Source organism: Montipora capricornis, chromosome 5 (genome assembly GCF_036669925.1).
Source record: "Montipora capricornis isolate CH-2021 chromosome 5, ASM3666992v2, whole genome shotgun sequence".
Taxonomy (NCBI): Eukaryota; Metazoa; Cnidaria; class Anthozoa; order Scleractinia; family Acroporidae; genus Montipora; species Montipora capricornis.
The window spans coordinates 917,501-945,000 of record NC_090887.1 but is presented as its reverse complement, the minus strand read 5'-3'; the positions used below and the strand labels follow the sequence as shown (position 1 = coordinate 945,000).

General features: G+C 39.1%; 2 protein-coding genes across 6 annotated transcripts in view; one reads left to right on the top strand and one right to left on the bottom strand.

Annotated features, from left to right (window-relative positions):
* Positions 1 to 27,500, top strand: part of LOC138049005 (uncharacterized) — a 52,315-nt gene that overhangs the window by 3,554 nt on the left and 21,261 nt on the right. For 3 of the 5 annotated variants that reach the window (XR_011132277.1, XM_068895116.1, XM_068895115.1), the window contains exons 3-4: positions 495 to 564; positions 5,635 to 5,829. Coding sequence is in view for 2 of the 5 variants with exons in the window: in XM_068895116.1 (XP_068751217.1) it covers positions 495 to 564; positions 5,635 to 5,644 (80 nt within the window). In the remaining 3 variants the exon portion in view is untranslated. Of the gene's footprint in view, positions 1 to 494; positions 565 to 5,634; positions 5,830 to 27,500 lie in introns of those variants that run through there. The other 2 variants (XR_011132275.1, XR_011132276.1) reach the window with 1 other exon arrangement.
* LOC138049004 (protein Wnt-6-like) lies at positions 4,811 to 9,611 on the bottom strand. Its single transcript, XM_068895114.1, has 4 exons — positions 9,450 to 9,611; positions 9,110 to 9,330; positions 8,542 to 8,903; positions 4,811 to 7,118 (listed from the first exon to the last, which is right to left on the bottom strand). Exons 1-4 carry the CDS (start codon positions 9,515 to 9,517, stop codon positions 6,657 to 6,659), a joined length of 1,113 nt encoding a protein of 370 aa, XP_068751215.1. The 5' UTR covers positions 9,518 to 9,611; the 3' UTR covers positions 4,811 to 6,656.

Sequence of the window (27,500 nt, the reverse complement as noted above, 5' to 3'; positions counted from 1 at the left end):
TCGCTTACGTTGCTTGTGTTTATGCTTTTGTCTCTTGTGAAAATACACACGTGCATACTTAGTTGACCACTTCCCATAGGCGCTTTTCAGGGCCAACGAAACACAATCAACGAAACAAAAGAACAGGAGAACAACCGGCCGGCGGCAAACCAGTTGGCTATTTACAAGTGCAAAAGAGAAAATGAACCAGGCACTGCTAGGATCAAATACATCCAGTGGTCAGGACGGATCTTGAACCCGGGATACCCGAATCCCCGGATCCCAAGGCAAAGCGCCGTAACAACTGGGCTGCATTGCTTTCTGAAATTTTGCTCTTACTGCTGGTTGAAGATCAAAAGAATACTTCGTTCGCTTAAAAGAGTTTTTCTGTTTTATTGATTAGCATCTTTAGGAATTGATAATAAAATGCTACTTACTGCAAGCTGGCATTTTAAAGATTTTTGCTGATTATTAACCATTTACTTGTCTCCTGTTTCTCTCTTTGGGTTTTTTAGTTCATGTCCAGCCAACTTCGTCTGACATGACGTTGTCTTTGGACAGAGTTGGTCGAGCACTTTATTTGAGGTTAGTGAAGTCGGGTTCGTCAGTAGACTTTTGATTTGGGATGCATCATGCAATCACATTGTTAAATCAACACACTAATCGGTTAACTGCATATCGAATTCAAAAATTCTTATGCAACAACGTTCACAACCATCAAAGCGTTGAGGGGTTCATCAACATTTAAAGATTATTGATTAATTTTGTTGCCTAAAGCATGTTCATACAAAACGAGCGAGGGGATTAGCTGCGCATTCGCAAACGTTTACAAACAAAATAAAAAGACATTGGCGGCATACTCGAACGCAACTAAAAACATATAAAATAAAAGAGAAACGTGTTTTTTTTTTATGCAACTGCTTCCCTTTCCACAGAAAAAAAAAACCCTTTGCAGATGAAAAAGTGGGAAACAATATCGACCATGCGTGGGACTCAGTTCAAAACGATACTTTGATGCCATCTAGTTTTTGTCCGTATTCTTTATAGTGTGCGGCTACTTTATGGAAGACTCTTGTAAGTAATTTTTACTGCGTGAGGCGAAGCTTTGACACGGAGACAGCAAATATGCAGTGCATATTTATTCAGAGTTCAAAATGTAGTTATCCATGTCTGAGTAATCCAGTTGAGTTACATTACGCTACACTTTACTTTGATTAGCAGATGTTCGTTGATTTAGTGAACAGTTGCATTGTGTTTGAAATTCCTGATTCCCATTGACCTCACTACCATCCTTAACAAAGAATACTGTAGTTATTCGGTTATACGGCGCACTCGGTTATAAGACGCACCCCAAACTTAGCAATTTAATCAAGCTAAGTTCTCAACTGAAAATTACGTGAAAATACTCGGTTATAAGACGCACCAAAAAATTGAGAGTTATCAAAAGGATGTGATGAATCTGAGAACAATTATCCTTACACAATTGGCATGCGAACTCTTTTTGTTAACGTAAACAAAAGTGAAAAAGTCACGCATTTAATGATATACCGGGTACGTTAGTTACAGGAAAAAACTGGGAGACTTTGATCTTCTTTTGATACGAAACGCCACGTTGCTGTTCTTCTAATCTATCGCGATTCAGTGACTCAGTGCAGTGAACTCCTATTCCGCCTTTTTGTACGCCACCTCCCTTCCTCCCCCCACCCCCCCCCCCCCGTCCCTTTCCGCCTGAGGAACGTTCCGTGATAAAATGCACTGCATGTATCTCAAAAATGCCCTTGACAAAAGAACGCGAAATATGAACAATCGACGCACCGAAACAAAGGAAAGACTCTTACTTCAAGCACGCCCACAATTTATCTTTTGAGTTGTTCAACGGCTTAACCTTGAGCTTCAGACGGTTCTTCTCAAAACTGACCTCATCAACTATTGGACCTTCTATGTTAAAAGCAATCAGGAGAATCTACTGACATTTGAAAAGACTGTGTTTTCGTTATCACAGATGTCTCGATTAATTTAATCATCTGAAATATTTGAGATACAAACGAGAAATACCTCACATTATTTTACCTGACAAAAAGTTATCGAAACTGCTTAATTCATAAACATTTTCACGTTTTGTCGTTTTCCCCTTGGTTTTCTTTTGGCGAGATGTGATCGATGCTTCTTGGCAAGAAAAATGTTATTCGCTCCAAAGTTCACTCAGCTTTCCATCCATTCGTGGTGAGTAAAGTGAGTACCAGTACTACTGGGGACAAGTTGTGTATAGAACGGGATAGGAGTTGCGCCCACCCCTGCCATGAGTTGCGGTAGATGCCGCAAGTCATGGTAGAAGCATTGAAAAAGGAGCCTTCGGGTTGCCTTCGACTGCGGTCGCCAACTTGTCTTGTCTTGTCTTGTTGTTTTTGAAATTCGCACCTTCTTAAGGTGAGAGGGGTTTTTATCATCATGATAAGTTCTCATTTTGATTGCATTTTTGATGTAGCACTAAGAAGCTTAAATGTCCATTTTGTAGCTGATGTTGTAATCATGATTACATTACCCCTGCAAAGTTGCCGGGTCAACAACATGAAAAAAAAACTGATTTGATGCCTCGTAGTATTTAGTATTCCGTAACTTGTTCAACTAAATATAAACAATTACGTTCTGAAAAACGCCGTTCATCCGTTTTTCCCTTTGCCTTTTATCCATTCATTCAATTTTTGGTTCATGCTCCTTCTCTTTGTTTTTCTTTGGATTTTTCGTTTGCTATAGGACTCCACACAGGCAGACTTAAGTTTCTCTGTTCGTGTGCTTTTTTCATCTTTTCCTTTTTCACTCGGCTCCTGGATTTTATGCGTTCTTCCATTACATTTTCACTCGTGTATTCAACTGCTGTCCTTCTCTATGGTTGCGAAACTTGCCGAATGATTAAAAGCGACGAGACCAAGCTTAATGTTTTCCTCCACAAGTGCCTACGACGAATTCTGAAGATTTACTGGTCTGTGAAAGGGACAAATGAAGAGATAAGATTCAAGACGAATATGGCCGATGAGATCACTAAGCAGATAAAACGTAGACGCTGGAAACTGATTGGGCGTGAGCTGAGGAAAAGTGTAAAGTGCTGAGGAAAAGTGTAAATGGAAAATGGACACTGAGAGGAATTGCAGATGGAGAGGTGGGCCGAAGGAGACATGGCGAAGAACGGTAGAGAGAGAACGAGGTAAACTTGGGTTCAAAGGTTGGGCAGACGCCGGTAGTTATGCGAAAGACCGAGAAGCTTGGAGAGAGAGAAGGCAAGGCCCTATTTCCTTCAGAGGGAAAATGACAAGATGATGATGATGATGATGATTCAACTGCACAGTCATTTTTTTTCCTTTCGTTTTCACCGGACCTGATTAAACCAGCAACCTATCCCTTGGTTTTTGTGTCTTTTGAGCCATCACAAGTGAGTGAACCTCGAAGGTAGACGAGCTTAACAATGCCACCGATCAGAGCAGCTGCTTCTTGTTAACGTGACCTCTTGTTTGGCTGCGACCGTAAAGAAATAATGTGGCCCCACCGTCCGTATTTCGCATTATCCCTCATGTGGCTGGACGCATGCTCATTGAATTGGGCTGGTCGACTCCCTCCATATGGTTGATTATCTTCAAGGAGGATTCTTTCCGTACCATCAGCGACCGTGCCTCCCCGCTTTATACTCAAGATCAGATGGCAAGACAAACGAACATGAACTGCAGTGTTTTGGAAGAGGATAATTTCGCAAGTATTGCTTCTATCATTATTAGCCTGACTGCGCAAATCCTGTTGGGCAGATCGTAGAGAGCTTTCTCGGACAAGGCCATTATTTTTGACAGACCAAGTCAAAGAGAGGCTATCATTATTGGTGTAATGCACAGTGACTATCAGAAGGAGCATTGGGAAAGACTTCGGCGAGCCGGAAAAGAGAGGAAGCAACAACTTAACTCGAGCTTAACCTAAGCCATTCTCACGTTTCAGAGGCCCACCCTGTGTTAAAAATTGGTTTTCACAAATTGTACTGCTAAGCCAAAAGTAGACCTTAAACCCGAACAAATTAAGTGGTAAACATTTTACCCGATAGCGAGGGATTCATCAACTGCTCTCCTCTGGACCCTAGGGACTTTCGACTTATTGCTTGTTATGCAGTTTACAACTGATTAAAGTTAAACGATAGATGCCCACGTCCAGAGTAGGGCTGAGTCACTTTAGCGGGGACAACATCCCTTATTCCTTTCGAACAGTTAGTGGGTACTTTGACGTCCCACAAGCAAATGCTGTAAGATGGACCCTGAGTTATATAGCTCTTATACTAAGAAGACTTGACGGCTTAACAATGTTGCTTTAAACTTTTCATCTTTCATTAATAGAATTCCTGTAACATGTAGCGGAGGACATGCGCATACGGAACATATAACTCACACTCGCGAATCTCGTACGTTACCAAGACAGTGAGTAAACGCAAGCGAACAAACTACTCACGCTAGTGTTCCACTAGTAATAAACAAAACTCAATAAACTAGATAATTACAATGCTTGAGTGAAAAGCAACGACAGAGTGAATGTTTACGACGACGTGAGGCAAAGCGATGAAGATGTAAAATTTGTAAATTAAAAGGCAGTACTTTCTTCTGAGTCATTCTAAGATCCCGAGGGCGATCCCGAGTGTTGCTCTGTCTGTGCTCAGTTTGAACCCGCTGCATCCCGCCCGCAGTCCGATGGTCAACTGCGCCGACCGTTCGACGACGACGGTCGAACGAAGGACGAATTTCTTTCGTTTCAAACGTCTCGGCCGTTTTTTTCTCAAAGTGAAAAATGAAGAGGACTCGAGATCACGAGTTCCTTGTTTGTTTTATTCGTTAATTTGAAAATGGAAGCACATACAAGTATCAATGATTTCAAACTGATATTTTTTTAATATAGATTCTGACATAAAATATCCAAACTTCTCAAAGTAGAAGTTGTGACCAAATCACTATTTCTTACCTCACACTGATCTCGTAACAAATAATTTAACAACATTTTAAATCATATATAAGAATGTATTATTACCTTTGTACTCTCATTTGTCTTTTCACTATTTCCTAGTCTGTATCTTAATAGCTTGTGTGCCCGATCGGGCGTAGCTACAGGCATGATCCAGCATGTAACATCGTTTTCAGGAAATTACATTAGTCCATGTCTTTCATAACTTTGTCACAAGGCATTACCAATGGATAAAGGAATCCCGGTTTTGTCCGTCGGAACGTTAGTTACAGCCATTTCAGGCGATGTCTTCTAGTAATGACTTAAAGACGTTAAAAAAACTTAGACATTAAAGGTACTCTTCAATACAAAATTTAAAAATAATTTTAACTTACAGTTCGTTCAACAGACGAGCGATCTTTGAACTTTGAAACAATGACATGTTTTCTTTCTTGACTTGAGCTGGAGATGTAACAAGTCAATGATGAAAGCTTGCTTCCAAAATTCACAGTAGTCAAATTGACTCCTTAAAACGAAAATGTCGAGGAAAGAACAATTTTCAGTTTTGATCGGGGTAAAAGGAACTCGAATTACTGCATAGATTTATTTAACTGAAAATGTTAGGTTTTCAGTTATAATAATAAACAAACGTCTCCCCTAGATGGTTTCTTTAGGTAATTTCTTTTTTTGCAGCTGGACATGAAAGGAGCTTGCCTGGCAAAGACGTGATCATTTATTCCGCACAGTGAGATCAAGCAAATGTTCAGCAGGGAAAAGGTAAAGGTTAACTAAGAAGTAAAAAGTCATTTGGAAGCTATCGCTCAACGAGACAACATTGTCGAAAACTTAATCTATGAGAAGTATTTAAATAATGCCTGCCTTCTCTCCAGGTGCTCAAATTGTAATTTATAATTTTTTATATTACTTTCTTTGATGTTACACAAAATCGGTTTCCGGATCAAAACTGGTATTCCTCTCTTCTTTAATTAAGCCTTCCGACCACTTTAAGTGCTTATACGACGTTCATCTGTTATGAAAACAACTCGGCATACGAAGTGTTCTAAATGTAACTCGAGTCAATGGAAGATAGTCTCACTGAAGCAGTATTCTCAAGAAAGAGGTCGCATACGTTTTTTTGCCCTACAGTGCCACAAGTTTCTGCTGTTGGTTTCAATCTTTGTTATAAAGGACAGCAGTTACAAAACCCCCTATCTCCACAGTGTTAATCAACTAAGAGCGGATTAATTTAAAGAGTTTAACTCGGTTTCACAAAACAGTTTTTTCCTTGTTTCGAATGTTCATGTCGTTGCAGGTGGCATGTGTTTCACCGAAGGAAACTGTAATAAGTCAATCAAGAAATTAATTTTTGAAAACGTCACGAAGATGAACCTCAACCTTTGAAATAGCATTGCATGACTCGTCCCAAGGGCAGATTTCATCTCTTTTTAGACACAATTTTTCTGTTAAGTGTTTTTCGACTTAGTCACACCATGAACTCCAACCTATCTGTTTGAATTCCTTTTTTTAAGATTGATGTGCAAAAACATTCATTATTTTTCTGGGGTATCACTTGTCATAGAGGAGTGGTTCTTCTTGAAGTCTGAAATTGATTGAGTATAGTGTAATTGAAACTATGCATGTACCCACATGACCACTCTGGACGACATTGAACTTGCATGTCATCTGTGACACTGCTATCCAAACTCGGTGCACAGCTACTCGCACGTATGCACCAGCATTTCTGTTTTGCATTTCTTGCATTTCACTCTGCAACACCAAAGGAAACGGCATTGACAGTGTTCAACGATATGTATCTTTGTCACTCGCGCGCCACGACCGCAGCATAGCAGCTCGCATCCGTCTACTCCCATGCTAGTATCGTTGCATTGTCTTCCAACAGTTCCATGTGATCCCAAAGACAGGTCCTCCTTGCAGAAGCTTGGAGAATCGGTTGTGTACACTAAATCAATCTCAGTTGGAGGCTTTATCGTTTCTCCATCTTTGATCAGTCTGTCGCCCTTGTTGCCAATTAACACCTTTATTGCTCCATCAAAACGGGCTTTCAATCGGTCTCCCACATCTCTAAAATGGGGCATTTTCTTCCAACATGTTCGCACGGAACAAGACCCCGAAAGACCGTGGCATTTGCATTCCTTCTTCATGTTACGCTTGACTGCCTAAGAAAAGGAAAAAGGCACAGAAAAAAACAGAAAGCATTTTAATTTTGTAGCCAGCTGACACGATGTTTATCTATCCGGGTCATCTTGGGTACGTTAGCTGTTCGTATTGTATCATTAAGATCTTTTTAGCTATCATATTTTGCTGCTCGTGCTTTTGTGTTCTAGAGATGCGGCGCCCTTTGTACAAACACTCGGGAAACAGGCATTGTTCTATGTTTATGAATAGTGAACTGTACAGAAAGCGAACTTTAGTTGGTCTTAACTAGAAATCTGAAGCAAATATTTATCATAGGAATCCGTTGGTGACAAGCTGTCAACCACAAGGGCACTTGTCTTTCATTGTATTCCACTTCTAAAATAAACTGTCAAAATTGAATTACAACTCTGTCAATAAAGTTTACACTAGAAAATTAAATTCCTATGAAGATTTATTACGACGGTAGAAGGCACTGAACAATAGTGAGTCAATGTCAGTGATAAATGAACGCCGTAAGTGTAAGATATGGTTGACTGTTATCTGTGCTCATCTTTAAAGCTTGAAGGGGAATTAAAATGCTCACCGGCTTGTTTTGTAGGATACCGCCAAGAATTAAAGCTATACTGTTAACCCACAAAGCTATACTGTTAACCCACTCTATTTGTGTGTAAACAAAGGCATGTGATCGCACAAAAGGTATGCAAATATAGTCAATTCGGCGATTAGTAAAAGGCGTAAAATGTAATTTAGCTTTTCTTCGCGGGAAATTAACATCAAGATTCGATGACTCAATTGTGATTGTTTATCGTGCGGTGTAGATAACAAATTAAGTACTTCACGCCGCTTGCCTCCAAGCTATGCTTTGTGATAGGTACGTTTTTGTCGACTTCTATGTGAAGCTTTTCAAACTCTTGCTCTCTCAGAGCGATTTGCCAACGCCGGGAATCGAAGATGGTGCGCATACATAAGCCAACTTGTTATCAAAGATTAATCCTTAGTCAAAATGGCACGATGATCTTGAAACAAGCGATACCTCAGCGGCGAGACATGCCGATGCTAGTCTCTTTAATATATTGACTCTGTAAAAGCCACCTTGAATTACTGACGCAGTTCCTGAATTCTTAAAGATCCGTGAAAGCAAAAAAGACAACTGGGATGTTTCTCTGACCAAGACAAACTTAATACTTGCAGCTTATAGTGTTGCTACTACATTGCAGTCTTTACATTAGTAAAGGACCAGTTAGGGATTGTTACTTCCGTTCTATTTACCTTGAACGTCCGCACTGATCTAGGATGGGTTCAATCCCACCAGAAATAACAATTGGGTCTGTAGAGGAGGGGAACGATTAATTTCGGTGGTTGTTTATTTATTCAAACTTTTAAACGCACAAGGCTGTGACACCTAAAAGAAGGCGTTTCAAACCGCGGAAATGCTCAACTTACTAGCCGCCCTGCCTCGTTATTGTGTTCAATGATCATGGAGCGTCCGTCCCTCGCCTGGTTTTCCATCAGTTGTTTCGACATGGTGTATCCATAGAGAATGTTATCGCCACAACCCCCCCACTCGAACTCGCTGTTGTCGTCCATGGGGAAAGCCTGGTCAGGGAAACTGTTGCCTCCATTTGGGGGGAAATCATGCCGTGCTCGCTGCTTCACTGAGATCATCTTGTTGGCGTGCACATGTGGTTTTGGTGAATTCTTGCGGCAGCCACATTGTTGAAGTTCGCCCATACTGCATGCATGCGTGATGGAGAAGGTCACTCCGGCGGATGTGATGGCGTAGATAAAGGCTGTTTCCCTGTAATCTGAATATATATTATATAAAAATGTTATGCGAACGAAACTGATGAAGGTTTTCTTGTAGTAGTAGTTGTATTGGTGGAATTCACTTGCGATAAGAATGTCATTTCGTACGGTCCTTGACATTGAATGAAAATACGCGAAGGAATTAACGAAGTATATCATGACTGATTAAAACAAAGCTGTTAACGCTTCAGCCTTAGCCACTCACCATATCGAAGAATTTTCTTAACAGAATTCTTGGTCGTCGAACAATTCCATCGGCGGTTTCTAAATTGCCATTGACACTCTTCCACCGAAGTATTCATGCCCATCAGCACAGTTGAAATTAACTGAGGTTTAGATTTGCAGAAGTCACCTTTCCTGGAGAATAATGACTGGGTCTTCCTGCAGGCGACGTTCGGGTCTTGATGCAGTGACGTCTCGAGTGACCTGCATCGGCGATTAAAGGAGTATGATGTTTTAGTAATCTACTAAGCTCAGAAATACGGGGGATTATCAACCGCGGATTTCTTTTGGTGGTATAGTTTTTTTTCCAAAACGGTACTTACCACCATAGCCCAATAACTCGGTCTGAATAAATAACAAATAAAAGAACACTTGGTATACGTAGCTTCATGGTTCACTCATAAGAGTCACTTATCATTGAACGAGAAAGAATGGAGAATGACTGCAGCACGAAGACCATTAAATTAATATGTTTACAAATAGGTGAAGTGGGTCCTGATTGGTGGAAACACTCACGTCAATCTACCAATACTGTATTTAATATGCCAATACTCTTTTAAGTCATTTCCCGCTAATCTCAGGAACATTAACACCGAAGTAGGAGAAACCATCTTAGGTCTTTCATCGGCTACCTGACTCGTAGAAGTCTGTGTCAGTATTACCAGATAAGAGGCATATTTGTTATTACACTCAGTTGGAGACCAAGTGTGTCGCACCTACAGCTAAGATTAACTTAATTATACAATTAAACAGCAATTTTTCTGTCTCGTTTCGCTGCCAGAAATATTGCATTTGTCTTTTGTATCTCTCCAAAATAGCAAATCGGAACACAGAAGCGTCTCTTAATTTCGCCCGTTAACTTGTAATCTAATCAGCCAAACTGTTTGAACATACAGAGCCAATTTGTTCTTTTAATTGGAAGCAATTGCAATTCTGACTACAGTGATGCAAAATCTGTTGATAGCTATTTCAATTCAAGGTGTTGGATGTCTGTTTAGCCCCTGCTACTTATTTGTGATTAAAATCAGATGTGTTCTTATCGCTTCATTTAATTGCAGCTTTTTCTGAACGGAACAAGAAGGCCCTTTATTAAAATTAAATTTTCAATCAATTAAGTTTTACTTTTACATGCAACTCACCACAACTAGAAATATTAGTGAGAAGGTTCCTAAGAATAGAACTTTCAGACAAAACAAAAAAAAGCTCCACTTTATGGTAATCAGTTTGAATCTGCTTTGACCTTCAATGAAAATTGTCAGTTTTAGACTATTCAAAAAGCTCCACAGCTTTTATTTTAGGAATGTAAATATATGCTCAAGAGCTCCAAACGGTTACTTCACGGTAGCCTATTGATGAACTCGTTTATGGTAGAACATTCGGAGATGTTGGCTGGATGTTATGCAATATTTTAAAGAAAATATTTACCAAATTATCCTGTGGCACTCCTTTAACGTTAATGCATTAAAGTTTTGAAGTGTCTGAGACATGCTTCAGCGAAGACAGGAAATTTCTAAGTAAATACACTCCTTCCGCTTGTCTGATTATGGAAAGAAAGGACCTGTTAGCCATGACTTAGTTTCAAAAAAATGATGTCTCCATTCTGCGATGGTTTCCCCGCTTGAGCAGCGAAGTTTTAGTTAACAATTGAGATAACCACATGGCCGTGTAAAGAAGACCTTTACGCTAATATTTTGTTTTCTCAGCTGAAAGAAAGCTCATGCTTCTGTCGTGCGATTTAACATATCTCTATTATTTATCTGTCTTGTTTCTGTTCCTAATGACTTCAATAATTAAAGAAAAAGTGTCTTTTTTGTTCGTATCAACTCTTCGAATCTTATTTTTTTGAATAAATCAGTTGAGTTGTTGCAGCTAATTCAAAAGATCATCTCTTGTCGATATATTACGCTCTATGTTTTCTTTAGTACTTTTAGGATGAAACGTTGATTATTGCATTACTGCCAAAAACTCCATGTTTATTTATCACTTCATCCAACCAACTAACTTTAGTTGGATTTGTCGTATCTTGCTTATTTCCTATTGCTGATAAGTTCGGTGTTCGCTAAGGTTTCATTACAGAATTGAAGTGCGATGTAAGCGTAACCCTTGGTGTTGATGACCATTAATCAGTTCCGCCTTCCTTAGACATTCCTGAATTTCATTGCACTCTAACAAGAACAAAAGACTGGAATCTGCTGCCTTCTCGTTCCAACTTGAAAGTGCGAACCGTCTTCAGCTTTGAGCTTCTGATAAAGTACTTCTTCAATAGATACATTGCATTTTTCAAAGGAATGACCCTACACATTAGTATAATTGTAGAAGGTTATCTGTCATTCCATTTACTTTTCGTTTGATTTTGTGTGACAGGAATGCTGTGTTTGCCAAACACGAATCGAACCTGCCAGCAAACTTTGACTGTAAGCATGTTAGGAATGGGACGCATTATGCGTTTAAGTGCCAAAGTGTACTCTACAAAGCTCACTAAGGTTGTCACGTGGGTCTACCTTGTAAGTTGTGTTATGTAATTCAAAATTCCTAGGCGCGGTGTGTGATCAGTTCTTCAAAATGCGAGCAATTTTATGACGCCAGTGGCAAGTAAATGAGCATCAGAGTAAATTTCAAAGATAAATGTTTTAAGTCGTACGATGACAAAGTTCAACAACTAGATGCTACACTGTCAGTGAACTTGTTCAGATCTGGGAATCTGAAAGTTGCCGACATTCCTTGTTAAAAGGTTTATTGTATCTCACTTAACGTCAGAACAAACCGAAATAGCTATCTAATGAAAAGTAAAGGGTCAGTTTACAAACCTTGTGACTTCAAATTTGTACAAACCCATATAAACCTAATTGATCTTATAAAGGCGTTCTCAATGGTGAAAACCTTTACACGTTTCGTCAACGTTGGACACTGGCGTTGCGAATGACAGCAGAAACTAAATGCAGATAAGGCTTTTTAAAATTGTTTTGTTTTTCTCCACTTGCGGCGAACGCCATCTTTGGTTAGTCAGGTGTTAGGCGACACAGATCACCAATAAATTAATGAGGTTTATCTTCCAAGGCAGGTTTTAGGTAGTTTAGTTTTACTTCTTATTGAATGTTTCTTTTATGTCGATATTTTTGTTTGTGTATTGTTCTCCTATAAAGGCACGTATTTAAGAACTTTAAGAATATTTTCGTGTTATATTTCCTGTTACAATGTTGTTATGATCGATTTCGGGCTCCGCAAGTATTGTAACACGAGACCAATCCAAAGAAAAATCCCCAGGACGGTAAACCATAGGGTTATCGGTCTGTATATCTTAGCATCTCAACTGGACCATTCATATATATAATTAAAAGCTAGTGCTAGGGAACGCTAAGCAATGCGATATCAGTTTCAAAGAGGTCAAACGAAGCTTTTTGATTTAAGAAAAGCACTGTTAACCAAAAATAAAGGTAACTGAACCGTAAACAGAAACTCCAACTCCATACATGTGCTAATGCTTTTTAAAGTGGTTTAGGCGTACACGGAATGGGATCCCAGCCTCTTGTCGGTCGCGTGTCCTAATAGAATCACCGTGTGAATAAAACGTTGTACGGACTGAAAAATACAGGGAGTTGTCACAACACCTTCTGGACTAGACAAGACTGCTATTAGATACTAGAATGAAAGGCATGCTAAAATGACCCCATTGTGGGATTTGGGAGATGCCCTTGCACACTTGATCATGTTTCGTTGGAGCACGTCTCTTAGTGAGAGTCGCTGCAAAGTGAAGCATGATTCTTCGTTTGTGGTATCTAACTTAAAATCCAGACCACATAACACTACTCAAATTTCTCTGCAAAGTAATTATCAGAGAGTTTTTGATACAGGTTTTAAGCCAAACACAGTAAGCAAGTAATTTCTCTTTTTCACGGGAGAATGGCATTGTTATTTGGAGCTAAAAGCTAAGATGAACTTCGCTTATGTGACTGCATGAGTTGGGTTTAATAAGCAGATGATGGGTGAATTGTAAAAGGTCTTGGCTCAGTCGAAGGCGAATCTTATTGTGAAAAGAGTACTATAATCTTTGGAGGAAATTTTCTCTGCTTTTATTGGTTTGCTGATTTGCCAATCCCGCACACATAAAATGATTAATCTCGTATTGTAAAATTATACGAAACAATTGGCGATAATCGCTATTCTACGAAACTGAAAACTATTACGTTGAAGATCGATCAATGTTTTTTACTTGTGGTATTCAATGTTGGTAATCTCCAGCCGAACACTTTAAGTTTCAAAAATTCCTTAACTAAATTAAAGGGGCTAGGTCACGCAATTTTAGGCAATTTCAGCACTGATCGAATGATCGTAGAATTAACTAAAATATCAAAATAACTGTTCAAAACTGTACAAGAACTCTGACAAAACACGGGGAAGCCAAGAACGGGCATGGATGGACAAAACTGGATAGGATTGAAATGGATTGAATTTGGGTAAATTTGAAAAACGTCGGCCCACCTTTTTTCAAATTTTTATCAGTCTATATCAAAATGTCATTTACACAGCTGGAAAATCATTCTCAGTTGTTATGTGGCCGTGATTTTGCAAATGAAAGACTCTTGCTCTGCCAATTTGACGTTTAGAGCTCATAATTAACAAAATTAAACAAATTTACCTAAAATAGCGTGACCTAGCCCCTTTAAGTTTTTGCCAGTTTGAGGATATGAGGAGGGCAACAGAATTTTGTGCTTTTAATCGAGTTATCTTTTTTATCCTATTTCATACGGTCGATTTCGTAAAATATTGTCTTTCCTTTCTCCAAAACCTTATAGCAAATATAATTTTGGCCTGAATGATTCGATTTAGTTCTTTTTGAGCAAGTCTTCTTCAAGTCATTTCTAGTTAAACGTATGGAGGCAAATGCGTCCAAAGAATTGTAAATTAAATTTGAAGATTTTTTTACTGGTAGATTACGATAAATTGACTTATTTTCTCATCCTTCCAACTTAGATAATCAGATTTTGGTAATCACTGATCGGTTTAGCGAGCACTATGACAAAACTTCCTTCTAGAATGAGAACAAATTAATTACGACGCGGCTGACTGCAACAAGCTGTGATCTACAAGAATACATCAGGCTAGTTTTTTCTTCGTGTTAACCCTTAACGCAAGTAGAAATTGTATAATTTGCATGTTTATTACAACGATAAAAAGCATTAATCTGGATTACAAAACAATGGAACAGGAAAGAGGGGCAGGACATAGACAGACTAAAGTTCGATGGCATTCTGCATGCTTTTCTTGACTTTTCATATAGTCTTGACTCGAAGTCTTCATGCACCAATAATTACATTTTTTTTATCCCTTAAAATAGTAGGTGTTATTCGTCAAAGGTTAGTCAGAGGTCCAATTCAGTAGTTAATCACTGGGCGTATATCTGGCAAATATCCCAAGTCCTTTACATCGGCTTTGAAAGCGTTCGCTCGAAGCTTGCTGTAAGGAGTCCAAATTGTGAAAAAGACAACCTGGTTACGTTTTATCAAAAAACTTTGCAGAGTTTCGTAAATCATGATAAGGTGTAGTGGAAAGGATAGAATCGAGGTAGAATAGAGAGCCAAAATTGTGGCAGATGTTGCATCTTTATTCACAGTTTACAAGCTTCAGATTTTTCTCGTCGACGTGGCTCAATTACTCTACTGAAGAGAATTTGTGGTATCTAGGGTGAGTTTTCAGTTGCACCATCAATTCTTTTGGTGTCAATTTCAAGAGGTCAAAATAATTTTAGCGGCGTTAAGCGTGAGAATTGTAGCCAATACATTTAGAATTTTTTTTTGAAATTACGATTGAAATTAGGAGGCCACTGTTCCCACGGAATAATGACGCAAATTATGACAGCAGGCTCTCAAAGAATTTTAATTAGTTGACTGATGTCTGTGTATTTTGTCGAAAAAGAAACGATAATTAAAGCCGGTATTAAGGACATGCTAACTTGGACTTTTTTCAGTCACTTAGGACTCGAAGACAACTTGCTTAAACACACACTGTCCTATTTTACACAACTTTTTCAGTCATCAAGAGTGAAATGTTTGGGCAGGGCTTTCCTGGATCCAAACTCGGGTTTGCTTTAAACACGTCAACACCTGATAGAAACCTTTACTAGGTACTTTGGCTTGCATGTATCATCATCATCATCACCATCTTGTCCTTTTCCCTCTGAGGGAATATCGTATAGCTCGATATTAAATGAATACTGGCAGAAGTCATCTGTTCTCAACCTTTTGTCAGGTTTTCTTTTCTTTAAAGCAAAACGCACAAAAAGACATCAAAAAGACATTAGTCAAGTTAAGTTCAATTCAATCCACCGTCAACCTCATCACTTTAATCCATTGACTTTAACAGATTTTACTCTGTGTAACGCCAGATGATTTTACTCGGCATCTTGGGGAATCCTGGGGCGCCTGAAGAGTTAATGGGTTAAAAACTATGTCCCCTCGGACATTACTGAGGTATACTTTTGATCGTGCTAGGGAGTGTAGCCCTGAGCATGACTGTCTTCGATGACTGATATTTCGACAACCAGAGCGTAAGTGTTTGAAATCATTCACCGTTTGACCGAATACCTTTGGTGGAGGTCCCCTGAAGCAGGATGTTCAAATCACGTTAAATTCTGGATTTCTCATGCTTTTCTTTCGTTACTGCTTAAGTGTCGTTTATATAAGTGCGATGATCGAAAGTCTTGACATATTTCTTTCGGCAGTTCAAATATGCGTCTTTCACTAGTATAGTCTCAAATATTAAGACCTTTTATCAGTTATCGAGTCTTTAGCAAAGGAATCGATGCTTTGATTTTGGGTCTAGACTTAAAAAAATGCGTTAACGCCCCATAAAAATTAAGATCCCATGTAAATTCAGTTTTGGGGAGAAATACGGTCTGACCTCTTACGTCACACTACTAAGTTGGGGTATGCGCCCACACCGAGCGGAACATTTCGGCTGGAAACTGATGAACGAAAGCGAGTTCATTTACCAGGGAGACAACGCCCTCAAGGAGCTTCTCTCAGCTGTCTAAAGTTGATGTTTGTCGTACCGGACTTCAGGGAATAACCATGAAGAGAGTTTTGGGTGGTTTTTGGTTTAGGACGATCCTAGCAGGTTAATTGAATAATGCAAGTAGTTGCAAGACCGCCTTTTAAAATTGCATGCCCGTGCAATTGCGCTGACTTACCAACTTAGCTGTCTTTGAAATTACATGGTAGAGGAAGTCACGGTCGTGATTCGAGTCGAGTTTTTTTCTGATTTCTGTTTAAGTTGCTTCATTAAATGCGATGATTGGAGAAAGACGATATTAAAGAGGCACTGTCATGAGCTGCGCATGCTCGAGTTTGTTTGCTCTCGATCCCGCGGAAAATTCTAGCCGCCATCATGGATTCACGCGTGAGTCACGTATATTCACCGGAGTTTCTCCTTTGTCCACCATGACCCTCCCCAGTGGACACCATTTTGAATTTGTCGATTCAACTTGAAAAATGTTAACCTAACACTTTTCAAGTTTTCACAAGACGCTAGCGCATGCGCTTCTCGTGACAGTCTCCCTTTAAGAACCTGAACGGATTGTCCAGCAGATGAGTGAATTTTAAATTTAACTGCTCTCCCCATCATTTCTTTTTTTGTTTTTCTTTGTTTGTTTTGTTTGCTTTTAATTGCCATGCACACAACACACAAACTTACAAAGGAGAATAAAATAACGGTAGAAGGAAATCGAAGTACAAAGATTGGCGGGGAAACCATAATTGAAACCACAAGGCGTATGGAGTAAGGCTTCCCCGATTACAGTTCAGTCATAATTTCATTAAAATAATTTTTTTTACTATTACTAGTATCATTATTATTAGTAATAGTATTGTGGCATCTGAGCTATCATATATTATGTTTAATTAAGACATAATTATGCCTTGTAAACACTAACCGTCACGGGTAGCTTGTGCTATTTGCGGTTAGCGACAAGGTAAACCTGATTTGTATAGTCCGAATGAAGTTATAGTTGAGTTGGATTGAGTTGAGTCGATGATCTTTTGCGTAGAATTTGTTTCATATCTGCAGTTCAATGTATGCCTTAAGTTACATATATCTCATCCATCATACTCTCACCTTCCTACGGGTTGCAAATACGGACTCCTAATTGACTAGCTCCCAGATGAAAATTTGTTTTTAACCAACGAGTTAATAAAGGTGAGATTTGCGAGAGCTGCCGTTTGTAGCGTTTTCCCTTTGTCAGAGCAAATCGTAAGGAATTGTAAGTAATTTGTGGTTTATATAGGAGATGGCCATTGACCACTGCACTGGAAAAACAATTTGATGGCTGCTACGTGCTGCTCTAAACGTAAGCGGGAGAAATCATATATCTAACAAGGAGCTCTACGGGGATCTGCCACCAATTTCAACAAGTCTCCAGATACGAGTAGCCACAGTTGGAGTAGGAAGAATGAGATTGTTTCCCGACTTCTTCTTTGAGAACCAAAACACGGCAGACGCTCAAGGGAGCACCCAGCAACAACATTCATTGACCAACCAGAGAGCGACACCGGCCTTTCGAGGCAGGATCTTGTATCTCTCATGGCCAACAGACGGGAATGGGACAGACTCATTGAATCAGTGAGGGTCGCGGCCCGAAATAGATGGGTAGAGATAGAGATAAACTTTGCCATTGGTGTAACTTTGGCGACACGAATACACAAATAAATTAATTGAATGAAAAGCGTTCGTTATTTCCGTAGGGATAAGAGTGCCTAGTTGACAAACAAATTGTTTGTTGCGGCCTTCTGTGAGGAGCATGACTTGCGCAGTGGTGAGAGCACTCGCTTTCCACTAATGTGGCCCGGGATCGATTCCCGAATTCCGAACGTCATATGTGGGTTGAGTTTGTTGTTTCTCTACTCTGCTCCGACAGGTTTTTACCGGGGTACTCCGGTTTTTCCCTCTCCTAAAAAAACCAACATTTAATTTAATTTAATTTGTTCTGATTTCAGTTAATTTGTAGTCTGCCCAATTATAGTAGAGCTAGCGTGCTCGGCTAAATAACCTTGAGACGTAAATAAAGCGATTATTATTATTATTATCATTGTGTTACCTTTATGTAGCATTTGCAAATTTCCAGTCCTCTCGGGTACAGACTGTAAAATATTTAGCTCGTCTCGCAACACCTCAGTGATCTTAGTCTCTTTGTGAGACTGCCAAGGCAGCAAGGTAAAAGAATCTGTAGGGAATTTTGTGGTCTTGCGAACCGTGATAACCACAAACAACATGCGCAACAGACGCATATACACTTTTTTCACCCTATAATGATCAAAACGTTTCCGGAGTTTGCGTAAGTCGCTTGTGTTAAGCTTGCCTCACTTCTGGAACCCACCCTTAAAGTTTAAATACTAGTGTACTGCTTAGATCCTCTTTGAAAACCCCGGAGTACCCCGGTAAAAACCAGTATAAGGAGCAGTCGTGGCTCAGATGGCAAGTGCGCGGTTTTCGGGGCGAGAGGTCCCCGGTTCGATCCTCGGTGACTTCAACGTCTGCTTCGACTTTTCTCTGATCCGTGTAAGCCATAGCTTTAAATCCCCTTAAAACGGAGCACTGACAGAAGGAAGGGGAGTAAAGGGCGCACTGTCGGCTTCCATTTATACCAGCCTCGTAGCTGAAGGAACTACCCGACGTTAAATAAAGTGACTTTACCTTTACCTTTACCTTTATAAAAGAGTGGAAAACGTTGAGCACCTCACTGGTATTGGTGGTTCGCAATAAGTTCAAGTGGAGACTTAAATTCCCTATGACTTTCTATTGTGGTGGGTTAATTGGTGTTCATATCTTACAGCTCAGTTTCCATTGAGGAGTTTGAGGAACGATTACGGCTCTGTCAAGTCTCTCGCGATTCTTTCATCTCGTTCATGGTGTCCAGCAAGGACGGCGACGGGCGGCTACGAGAACGTTATCGTAAAGTATATCTTCGCATTGGTGTCGTAAATTTGCGATTATTCCAAGTTTTTTCGAACTTTCAGAAATGGATTTGGGAGAAACGGTGAGGGTTCTCTGGAAGAGAAAGAGAAAATTTATCATCGGCTGCGCAGGTCTACCTCGTAACCTCAACTCTGCTCTCAACTCATATCATGTCACCACAACGATGGCGTTGTTGTGGGCAACACAACGGCAAAGAAATGTACCAACTGAATCCAGCGTGCAGAGCGAATGTTTGAATTGGCACGAACGGGCCTGAGGCAATCAAAGAACGAACTATTTACTGAATCATCCCCACTTTGATGTCAAAACCTCAATTTGTTTGTCTCATTTTGTTGTTTGCAGAGTTCGGCAAAGTTTTTACTAAAATTTGTTTCCTCTATTAAACGCCGCTCCGTGACGCGCGCCTCGGTTCGACGACAAGGCTGTAGATTTTTTCTTCATACATAATATTGATTTGAAACTGAAAGTTTTGTTTTACTGCTATAGAGATACATTCTAAACAACGTGATCGCAGATACTGTATTGTGCACATTTCTTTATGACAATATCTTTACTCTGGCCGAAGGCACGGCGGCCAGAATCGAGTTTTCAGCCAGTTTTTTGCGTTTCCACCACAAATCGACAGGAACGAATCGTCCAGTGAATGGAAAATATAGTTGCATGCAAAGTTCCACTTTATGTCACTAGTGATCATGAGTTGAGATTATATGTGAGCACAAAATGCGAATGGGATGGAAGAGTTTCGAAAGTGAAAAATATCAGAAGTATTACGGAAACCTATAACCATGCAAAAGTATGAACTACTGCGACTAAGAAAAATAATGTTGATCGACATTGATTGAAGAACGAGCATTATCTTGTTCTGACGCCATATTGAAAATCCAACCACGCGAGTTCCATAGAAAAGCAAAAGAAGTATGTACCGGAATCGGTATTATGATAATCTTTGTCTTTCTTGTAATTACTTGTTTTGAAATTTGGAGTAGGGGAACGTTAACGATGGTACTTTGCAGTGGTGTCATTGTAATAACAACCATCGCATAGATCATCTACAAGCAGTATATAAGTTTGTCTACTGTATAACATGTACGATGTTCAGAAACGGTCTCTAATTTTTTGAAGATTTTATTACGCTCCCTGAAGTGAAACAGATACATTCAGGTGTTCAAAATTATTTAACGGCCCCAATAAATTTAATGAAGAAACTTATAATCAGGTCTTGTTACCTTGTTGCTACCTACCTACCAGGTTTCCTACAGTGAGAGCTTCACTGGAAATGTTCATGGTAATAGTGCAATTGGGGGATACCATTACTGTATGTCTTTGTTTGGAGCTTTCGAATCGCTTATGGCTCAAAGCTATACCTCACTCATTTTAGCAGTAGGATGCATTGTTGCTGGAATCTATTGTTGTAATAATGGTGCTTTCAAAATAATTTGATTCTCATGGTAGAGATTTGTATGGTAACAGTCACCCTCAAGGGACATCTGTCCTTTTAGAAGTACCATCTATAAGCAGTTTAGTCCAGTTAGTTTGTATCAGGCCAGTGATATATTTGAGGTAGCAGGAGTAAAAATTGCTTAAATTAATCTTGATATTGCTGGAAACAATATCTTTGTTCTTGTAAGCAGTGTTGTGCACTGGCACTATATTCATTGTGTTACCCTGTCAACAAGCCTTCAGTTACTGGGATTCTAATACATTAGCTGCTATTGTGAACATTGGGACTAAGGTTTACCATGACTTGTGTATAAACAGGCATCTTACAATCAATGATTTACCAAAATATGTCACCATTTGTGTAGTAAAGGTGAAAGTGAATCTTTATGCCAAAAGTACAGGGGTGATAATCTGTGATTCAACTTTCGCCCCATATACATTTCCAGGATAGATATGTAAAATATATGAGTAAATTTTCGACCTATAATATACATTTGCTCGGGCAAATGACTTCTTGTTTCTTCTGTAGTGTCAGTATTCTAATGTTAACAAACATTTGTGAGGCTGTCAAAATAAAATTTGAATACATAATTTATTATGAACTAGTACCTTCAAGGTATTCCAAGTTCTTTTTCCTTTAATCCTCTTTAATTTCTGTAAAATTTACATCTACGAACTTGTTTCATAAGGGCGTCGCTGACTTGAAGTTCTCACTTATTTACTTAAAACCAACTTTTACAAAAAGAAAAAAAAAGCCACCAGCAAAGACGATTAAACTTCATCCTAGCATTTCTTAAAGGGGCTAGGTCACGAAATTTTAGGCAATTTCAGCACTTATCGAATGGTCATACAATTAACTAAAATATCAAAATAACTGTTCAAAACTATAGAAGAACTCTAACAAAACACAGGGAAGCCATGAAGGGACATGGTTGGATAAAACTGGAGAGGATTGAAATGGATTGAATTTGGGTAAATTTGAAAAACGTCGGCCCACCTTTTTTCAAATTTATATCAGTCTATATCAAAATGTCATTTACACAGCTGGAAAATCATTCTCAGTTGTTATGTGGCCGTGATTTTGCAAGTGAAAGACTCTTGCTCTGCTAATTTGACGTTTAGAGCTCATAATGAACAAAATTAAACAAAATTACCTAAAATAGCGTGACCTAGCCCCTTTAAATTAAAAATAGGAATCGGCCAGAGGATAGGCCGAATGTGGCCTCTTGTTCTTTCTTCTGCCACTAGGGCAGAAGTCCATAACTTTGATTTCTTTGTAGAATCCCCTAAATACAACTAGAGATTTTTCTAAGACCTCTGATATAGCGGTTTTCAATTTAGTGTCACTCGGTGATTGGTTCAAAGTTCTCGCCGTTATTTCAACCAATCAGAAGTGAAACCAAAACCAATGGTGCGCGCTTTGTGTCGGCTACGCAAATTTCCCTTTCGTAAACGGTCGTTGCCATTTGAAACGGTCGTTGCCATTTCTCAGAACGGTCGTTGCCATTTGAAACGGTCGATGCCATTTACAACGGTCGACTACACACTTCACTTCAAAAAAAATTAAAAGAAACAAACGAAGAAAAAATGTTAACAAAAATCAAGACAAAAAAGGAAAAAAAAAGAGTCCGAAAACTATAAGACTCGAACTCGGGTTCTTAGCCCTCACCCTAAATAGAACCCTAACCCGAACCCTAACTCATATGACCAGCGAGACACAACTCCCAGTAACCGCAACCTTTTGAGTTCTTAGACCTAATGAGTGTAATTCAGAGCTACAAAATGGCAACGACCGTTTACGAAAGGGAAATAAGCGTCGGCTACGTGTAATTACTTCGAGTTTTGATTAGTTTACTGGATTGTCTCCGCCCTTTTTGATTGGCCAAAGTAATTACTTTGGTTTTGGTTTGACGATACTCATTTGAAAACCACTCTATCATGGTACTGCACACTTGCTTTCTAATTGTTTTATTTTTTAAAATCATTATAGTGCAATGTTGTAGCTTATCTTTCTCTGGGCCATTTTAAGCAAATGATAATAAACAATTTCTGGTCATCTTTACGAGATGCAGGTTTTTTTTACATATGCAAGACCTTCCGAAATAGAACACACAGATGTAAAAACAGATAATCCACTTTTTATATTGATGTCATCAAGTAGTTTTTAAAGAAAGATATTTTAAAGGCGGCTAAAGCTGAAAGATGAGCGATAAAAGAAAGACACAACAACTTTGAATTTGCTCTTTGTTGTTAGTTTTCAAAACAACGTTGTTTTTCGGCGGCTATCAATACCACTGTTAAGAGTTTAATAAAGTGAGATAAGAATGCGTTTCTTTAAAGGCAACGGAATCTCGGCAAACCAAACATCTGAAGCTTGTGTCATCTGCAGTGGAATTTTTTTTTTTGAAAGGCCCATGGGTATTTTGATCATTTCCTTTTAAGCTGAACGCCGCGGCAATGCCCAACGAATGGCTACTATCTGCGTCTAGATTTGTCTTTCCCAAACATAACAAATTTAAATGTAAAGAATCAAATTAACGTTAAATATGGATTGCTAGGAAGACGAAGAATTACCTGTTTATGACGCGCACTGCATTTGACATAGGGAAGAAACTGTCTTTTCATGAAGACAATTAGCCCGGCTTTAAAGTCCTTTAAAAACCTCAACATAAACATTACTCGGGTTAATGATATTTTGAATATTTTTAACTTTCTTGGTGGCCTGAGTGTTTTTTTATGCCAAACAACTGAGGTGTGGGTGTGATCCAGTGAGGGAACGCGCGTTACGAAATTAGCTTTGGGTTACTGATCTCTAACGGAAATTTTAATCTCCATTAGTTGGCATTCAGATCAAAGCAGAATGTAAACATATTTAAGGGAAGAAAACAACTTAATTAAAAACCTAAGATTGTTTTGAAAACCTTGTACGACTTTTGGGATCACAGCCAAACAATATGGGCACGGGCAGAGCCTTGTTGCAAATTGGCTTTAAGTTGTTTACTGTATACGTGAAGCACAGTCATGCTTTAGTGATCTGAGGGGTACTTAAACAATCAAGCTTTGTACTGCCGGCATCCAGACGGAGCCCTGTGGTTGAACCTCTGAGTCGTAAATGATTATGTTTGTTTTGTTTCATTCGTTTGGATACTGATTTCAAAACTGCAAAACGTCTTTAATCCCTCCAGTCCCAAGATCAAAACGTTCATTCTCCTAACTAGTACTTTATATTTCTTTGTTTAGTAGTCATGAGAATTTTTTTAAAATCAAGTTCACACGTCTTAAGCCTCATTCTCAATACCTGACTGACTGAACTTCATCGAAATTGAAATTCAATCCTGATCAGAGGGTTAGTGACTCGTCGGGTAATAATTTTCCAGGTTTCCAAGAGCGAGAATGTACTTGTCAACTTGCACCTTTTCGTCATTATGCCATTTTAACGTTAAAGTAAGCAAGGAACATTCAGGGTCGCTGAACGTTCGGGGTGTGCCATCAATGATTCATGACGGACGTATTCAAAAAGTTAACCTGTGCTGGTATTGCTTCATGAATACCCTTGGTGCTAGAGGTGCGAAGCCATTGCTTTCGCGGAGTTTTTGGTAAAGCTTGTATTTCTGGCGTGCAGAGCTAATTTTTAGTTCATTGCAAAATACTTTCATAGTTTATTTTGTCAAGAACTCTGCGGAGGTCAGCAAAAGCCTTGAAAAAGTTCAGGTTTCGTAAATTGGGACCGTTAAGGTCTTCGGAAACCTATTGTTTATTTTCATGTTATCTGATGTAAACACAAGTGAGAACTTTCTTATATTAGCACCATAGAAAGGATCATACAATTGTTAAAGTTACGTGTCTTTTTTGTCGTGAACCTGATCAGTACGTAAAATAAAATTACAAAATGTGGGTATTTTTATAAAATGCCGGCCACTTGGTTAGCCTCGTAGCTATTTGGATACTCCAAACTTCTTGCCAAATTTATTATTCAAGCTTCTTCTCTCAGTTAACTCTTTTACATGTTTGTCTTCCTTAAGAGCGAGTTTCAATCGAGTGTCGTAAAACCAAAACCAAAGTAATTACTTTGGCCAATCAAACAGGACGGAAACAATCCAGTAAACCAATCAAAACTCGAAGTAATTACACGCAGCCGACTGACAAAGCCCGGGAAAATGTGCACGCGCGAGCCACGCTTGGTTTTGGTTTCACTTCAGATTGGTTGAAAAAGTGGCGCGAGAACTTTGAACCAATCACTGAGTGAAGTAATGCAAAATCAAGGCAATTTTCTAATAACTTTGACACTCAACTGAAAACCTCTCTAGTTAAAAATAAAATTGTAGAAGTTAAAAATAAAATTGTAAAGCGAGTTTCAATCGAGTGTCGTAAAACCAAAACCAAAGTAATTACTTTGGCCAATCAAACAGGACGGAAACAATCCAGTAAACCAATCAAAACTCGAAGTAATTACACGCAGCCGACACAAAGCGCGGGAAAATGTGCACGCGCGAGCCACAATTGGTTTTGGTTTCACTTTGATTGGTTGAAAAAATGGCGCGAAAACCTTGAACCTATCACTGAGTGAAGTAATCATAAACCAAAGCAATTCGCTAATTACTTTCGACACCCAACTTAAAACCGCTCTAATGAGACCAAAGGAGCCAAAAAAAGGTAAAAGTGATTTGATTTGAGAGTACTGTGGTTCTTATCACAACAACGCATAAATTTGACAAGTTCGAGGAGATAAATGTCAACCAATTTTCTTGAATAGTGGATCACTGTGTTCCTTAAAACCTTGCTTTCTGTGTTCTCCGTTCGACCATATTATATCATAGTATTGAAGATAATAGTATCGGGTCTGCAGGGAGAAATAGTAAGACAAGAACTTGATTTAGAAATGATACCAATAAACTTCGGTTTTTTTCGAAATGTAAGAATAGCTTTTGGTTTATGGTGGCTGGAACCAGTTTCACTTATTTTTGAAGGGTTGTCACAATGTTATTGTACCATATGAAACACCAATTATTGCTTGACAAAATGCGTCCACTATTTTGACGTAATAGGTTACCCTGGCAACATAAAAGCTCTGCAAAACACCCAATATTTCGTCTTTACTTACTTATATCTCAAAAATGGACTCGATGACCCACTTTTTTATTGTAGAATAGTAATTAGCAATCTAAGGTAGAACTATCGGTAAAGTCTAGAAAAATTAATGGGAGTCAATTCAGAACTATCTTAAATTTTCCATGTAAGGTAGCTCTGAATTGGCTCCCATGAATTTTTTTTGTGAGTGCACTGTACTACACAGTATATCACCGGATTGTAAGAGTGTAAGAGCGTAACAAAGTAAGTCCGTGGTGACAATAGGCCCGCAACGCGTGCATAATGAGCCCCAAAGAATTTGTGACGCTGGTGAATCATAAAGCAGCTGCTATTTCCAAAACGATGGAATTACCTGGTGATAAATAACGTCGTCTAGGGGAGGGAACTTTTGTCTTTGCAGAAACAACGGTCAACCTCAAGAGTTGGGCGATTATGATCTTTGTGTTGAATTTACACATTTCTTGTCAAACTTTACATGTAGAACACTTGAATGAAGAAAAGGCAAACCAACAAAAACAAAAGCCCGGTGTCTTGTCATCATTTTGGCACAGATGTATCCTTTTTTTCGCGAGTTGTTAGTAAACAGCACGTAACTTGATCATGGCGGCCGCTGAAATTGACGTCACTTTCGATTTTGCAATTTCCTTGTGTAGCCAAAGGTACAATAGAAACGTAGCAAAAATCTCCCAAAACGTTTTTCTCTGATGGTAACTTTTTATATTCGCGGTTCAAAATTTATGTTGTTTTCATGTCGCAAATTTTGTTTCTGATGGGAAAATATTCTATTGTCGATCGACACTCCTTGAAAACTTCCTTCTGCTCTTCCTAAAAAGTGTATATTAATATTTATTTACTTTTTGCATCAATATTTATTTCGCATGAAGCAGACTAACAAAGTCTGCACCTTGCTTCGTTCACGATTTTTAGCGTTAAAATAAAATTTTCGGTCCTTTGTTTCTGACAGTAAGCGGTGGTATATTTTGAAGTCCCCCATCCAAATACTAACCCTCCCGGACAGGGATAAAATTCAGTGAAGTTCTGTCTTGCCTTGTGGTGACAATGAAGTTGCAAGGGAACTTGAAAATGATCAACATGTCAGCCTCGAAGCCAATGCTTCTCCATTCGCTTTTGTTTTCTTTAATCTTTCTGGGTTTAGTATTTTACTAGTAACCACATGTCTTCTCAGGGGGCTATTCACCTACGACATCTACCGTGGCACTACAATGTTATACGGTACCAAAACAATATCGTGTACTATAGACCTTATTCATAAATGGCGGCCAATTTATAATTCTTTTGTCGAAGTGCAAATTAGCCTACCAAGCCTCGTTACCATACAGTGAATTGAAAAGAATTCTTGCTCTAAAATGAGGCTTGGTAGGCTAATTTGCACGCGGACAAAAGAATTATAAATGTGACCGCCATGTATGAATAAGGTCTTTTAGAGCTACATATTACGCAAAGACGACTTGAATCTTCTGGAAAACAAAACGCAGCTCACTTGACAGTTGTGGAATAAAGCGCTGTGTTACTGCACTACTACACGTACGCAATGCGTAGCTATTTACTATTCTACAACGAAAAAATGGGGGTCACGAGTTCATTTTTTTGAGATATAAGCAAGTAAAGCCAAAATATAGGGTGCGTTTGCAGAACTTTCATGTTGCCATGGTAACCTATTACGTCACAATAGTGGACGCATTTTGTTAAGTAATATTTGGTCTCTTATAAAGGCCCACCATCAACGGACAGGCATTGCGTGCCGTGGAACAATTTTAAAACTGGTTCCAGCCACCTTAAGTGCTGATTAAATCAGTACAGCCTTAACGGTAGTCTCCTTCGCAGCCGTTATTAGGGTCGTCACGCAACGCTCCTCCCCA

What these genes read in the sequence shown, in the direction of transcription:
- LOC138049004 (XM_068895114.1), bottom strand. Translation starts at nt 9,517, where the DNA reads ATGAAGCTACGTATACCAAGTGTTCTTTTATTTGTTATTTATTCAGAC. An exon ending in TAAGAAAATTCTTCGATATG is followed by an intron (nt 8,904 to 9,109) that starts GTGAGTGGCTAA and finishes ATATATATTCAG; the next exon opens with ATTACAGGGAAACAGCCTTT. An exon ending in ATAACGAGGCAGGGCGGCTA is followed by an intron (nt 7,119 to 8,541) that starts GTAAGTTGAGCA and finishes TCCTTTTCTTAG; the next exon opens with GCAGTCAAGCGTAACATGAA.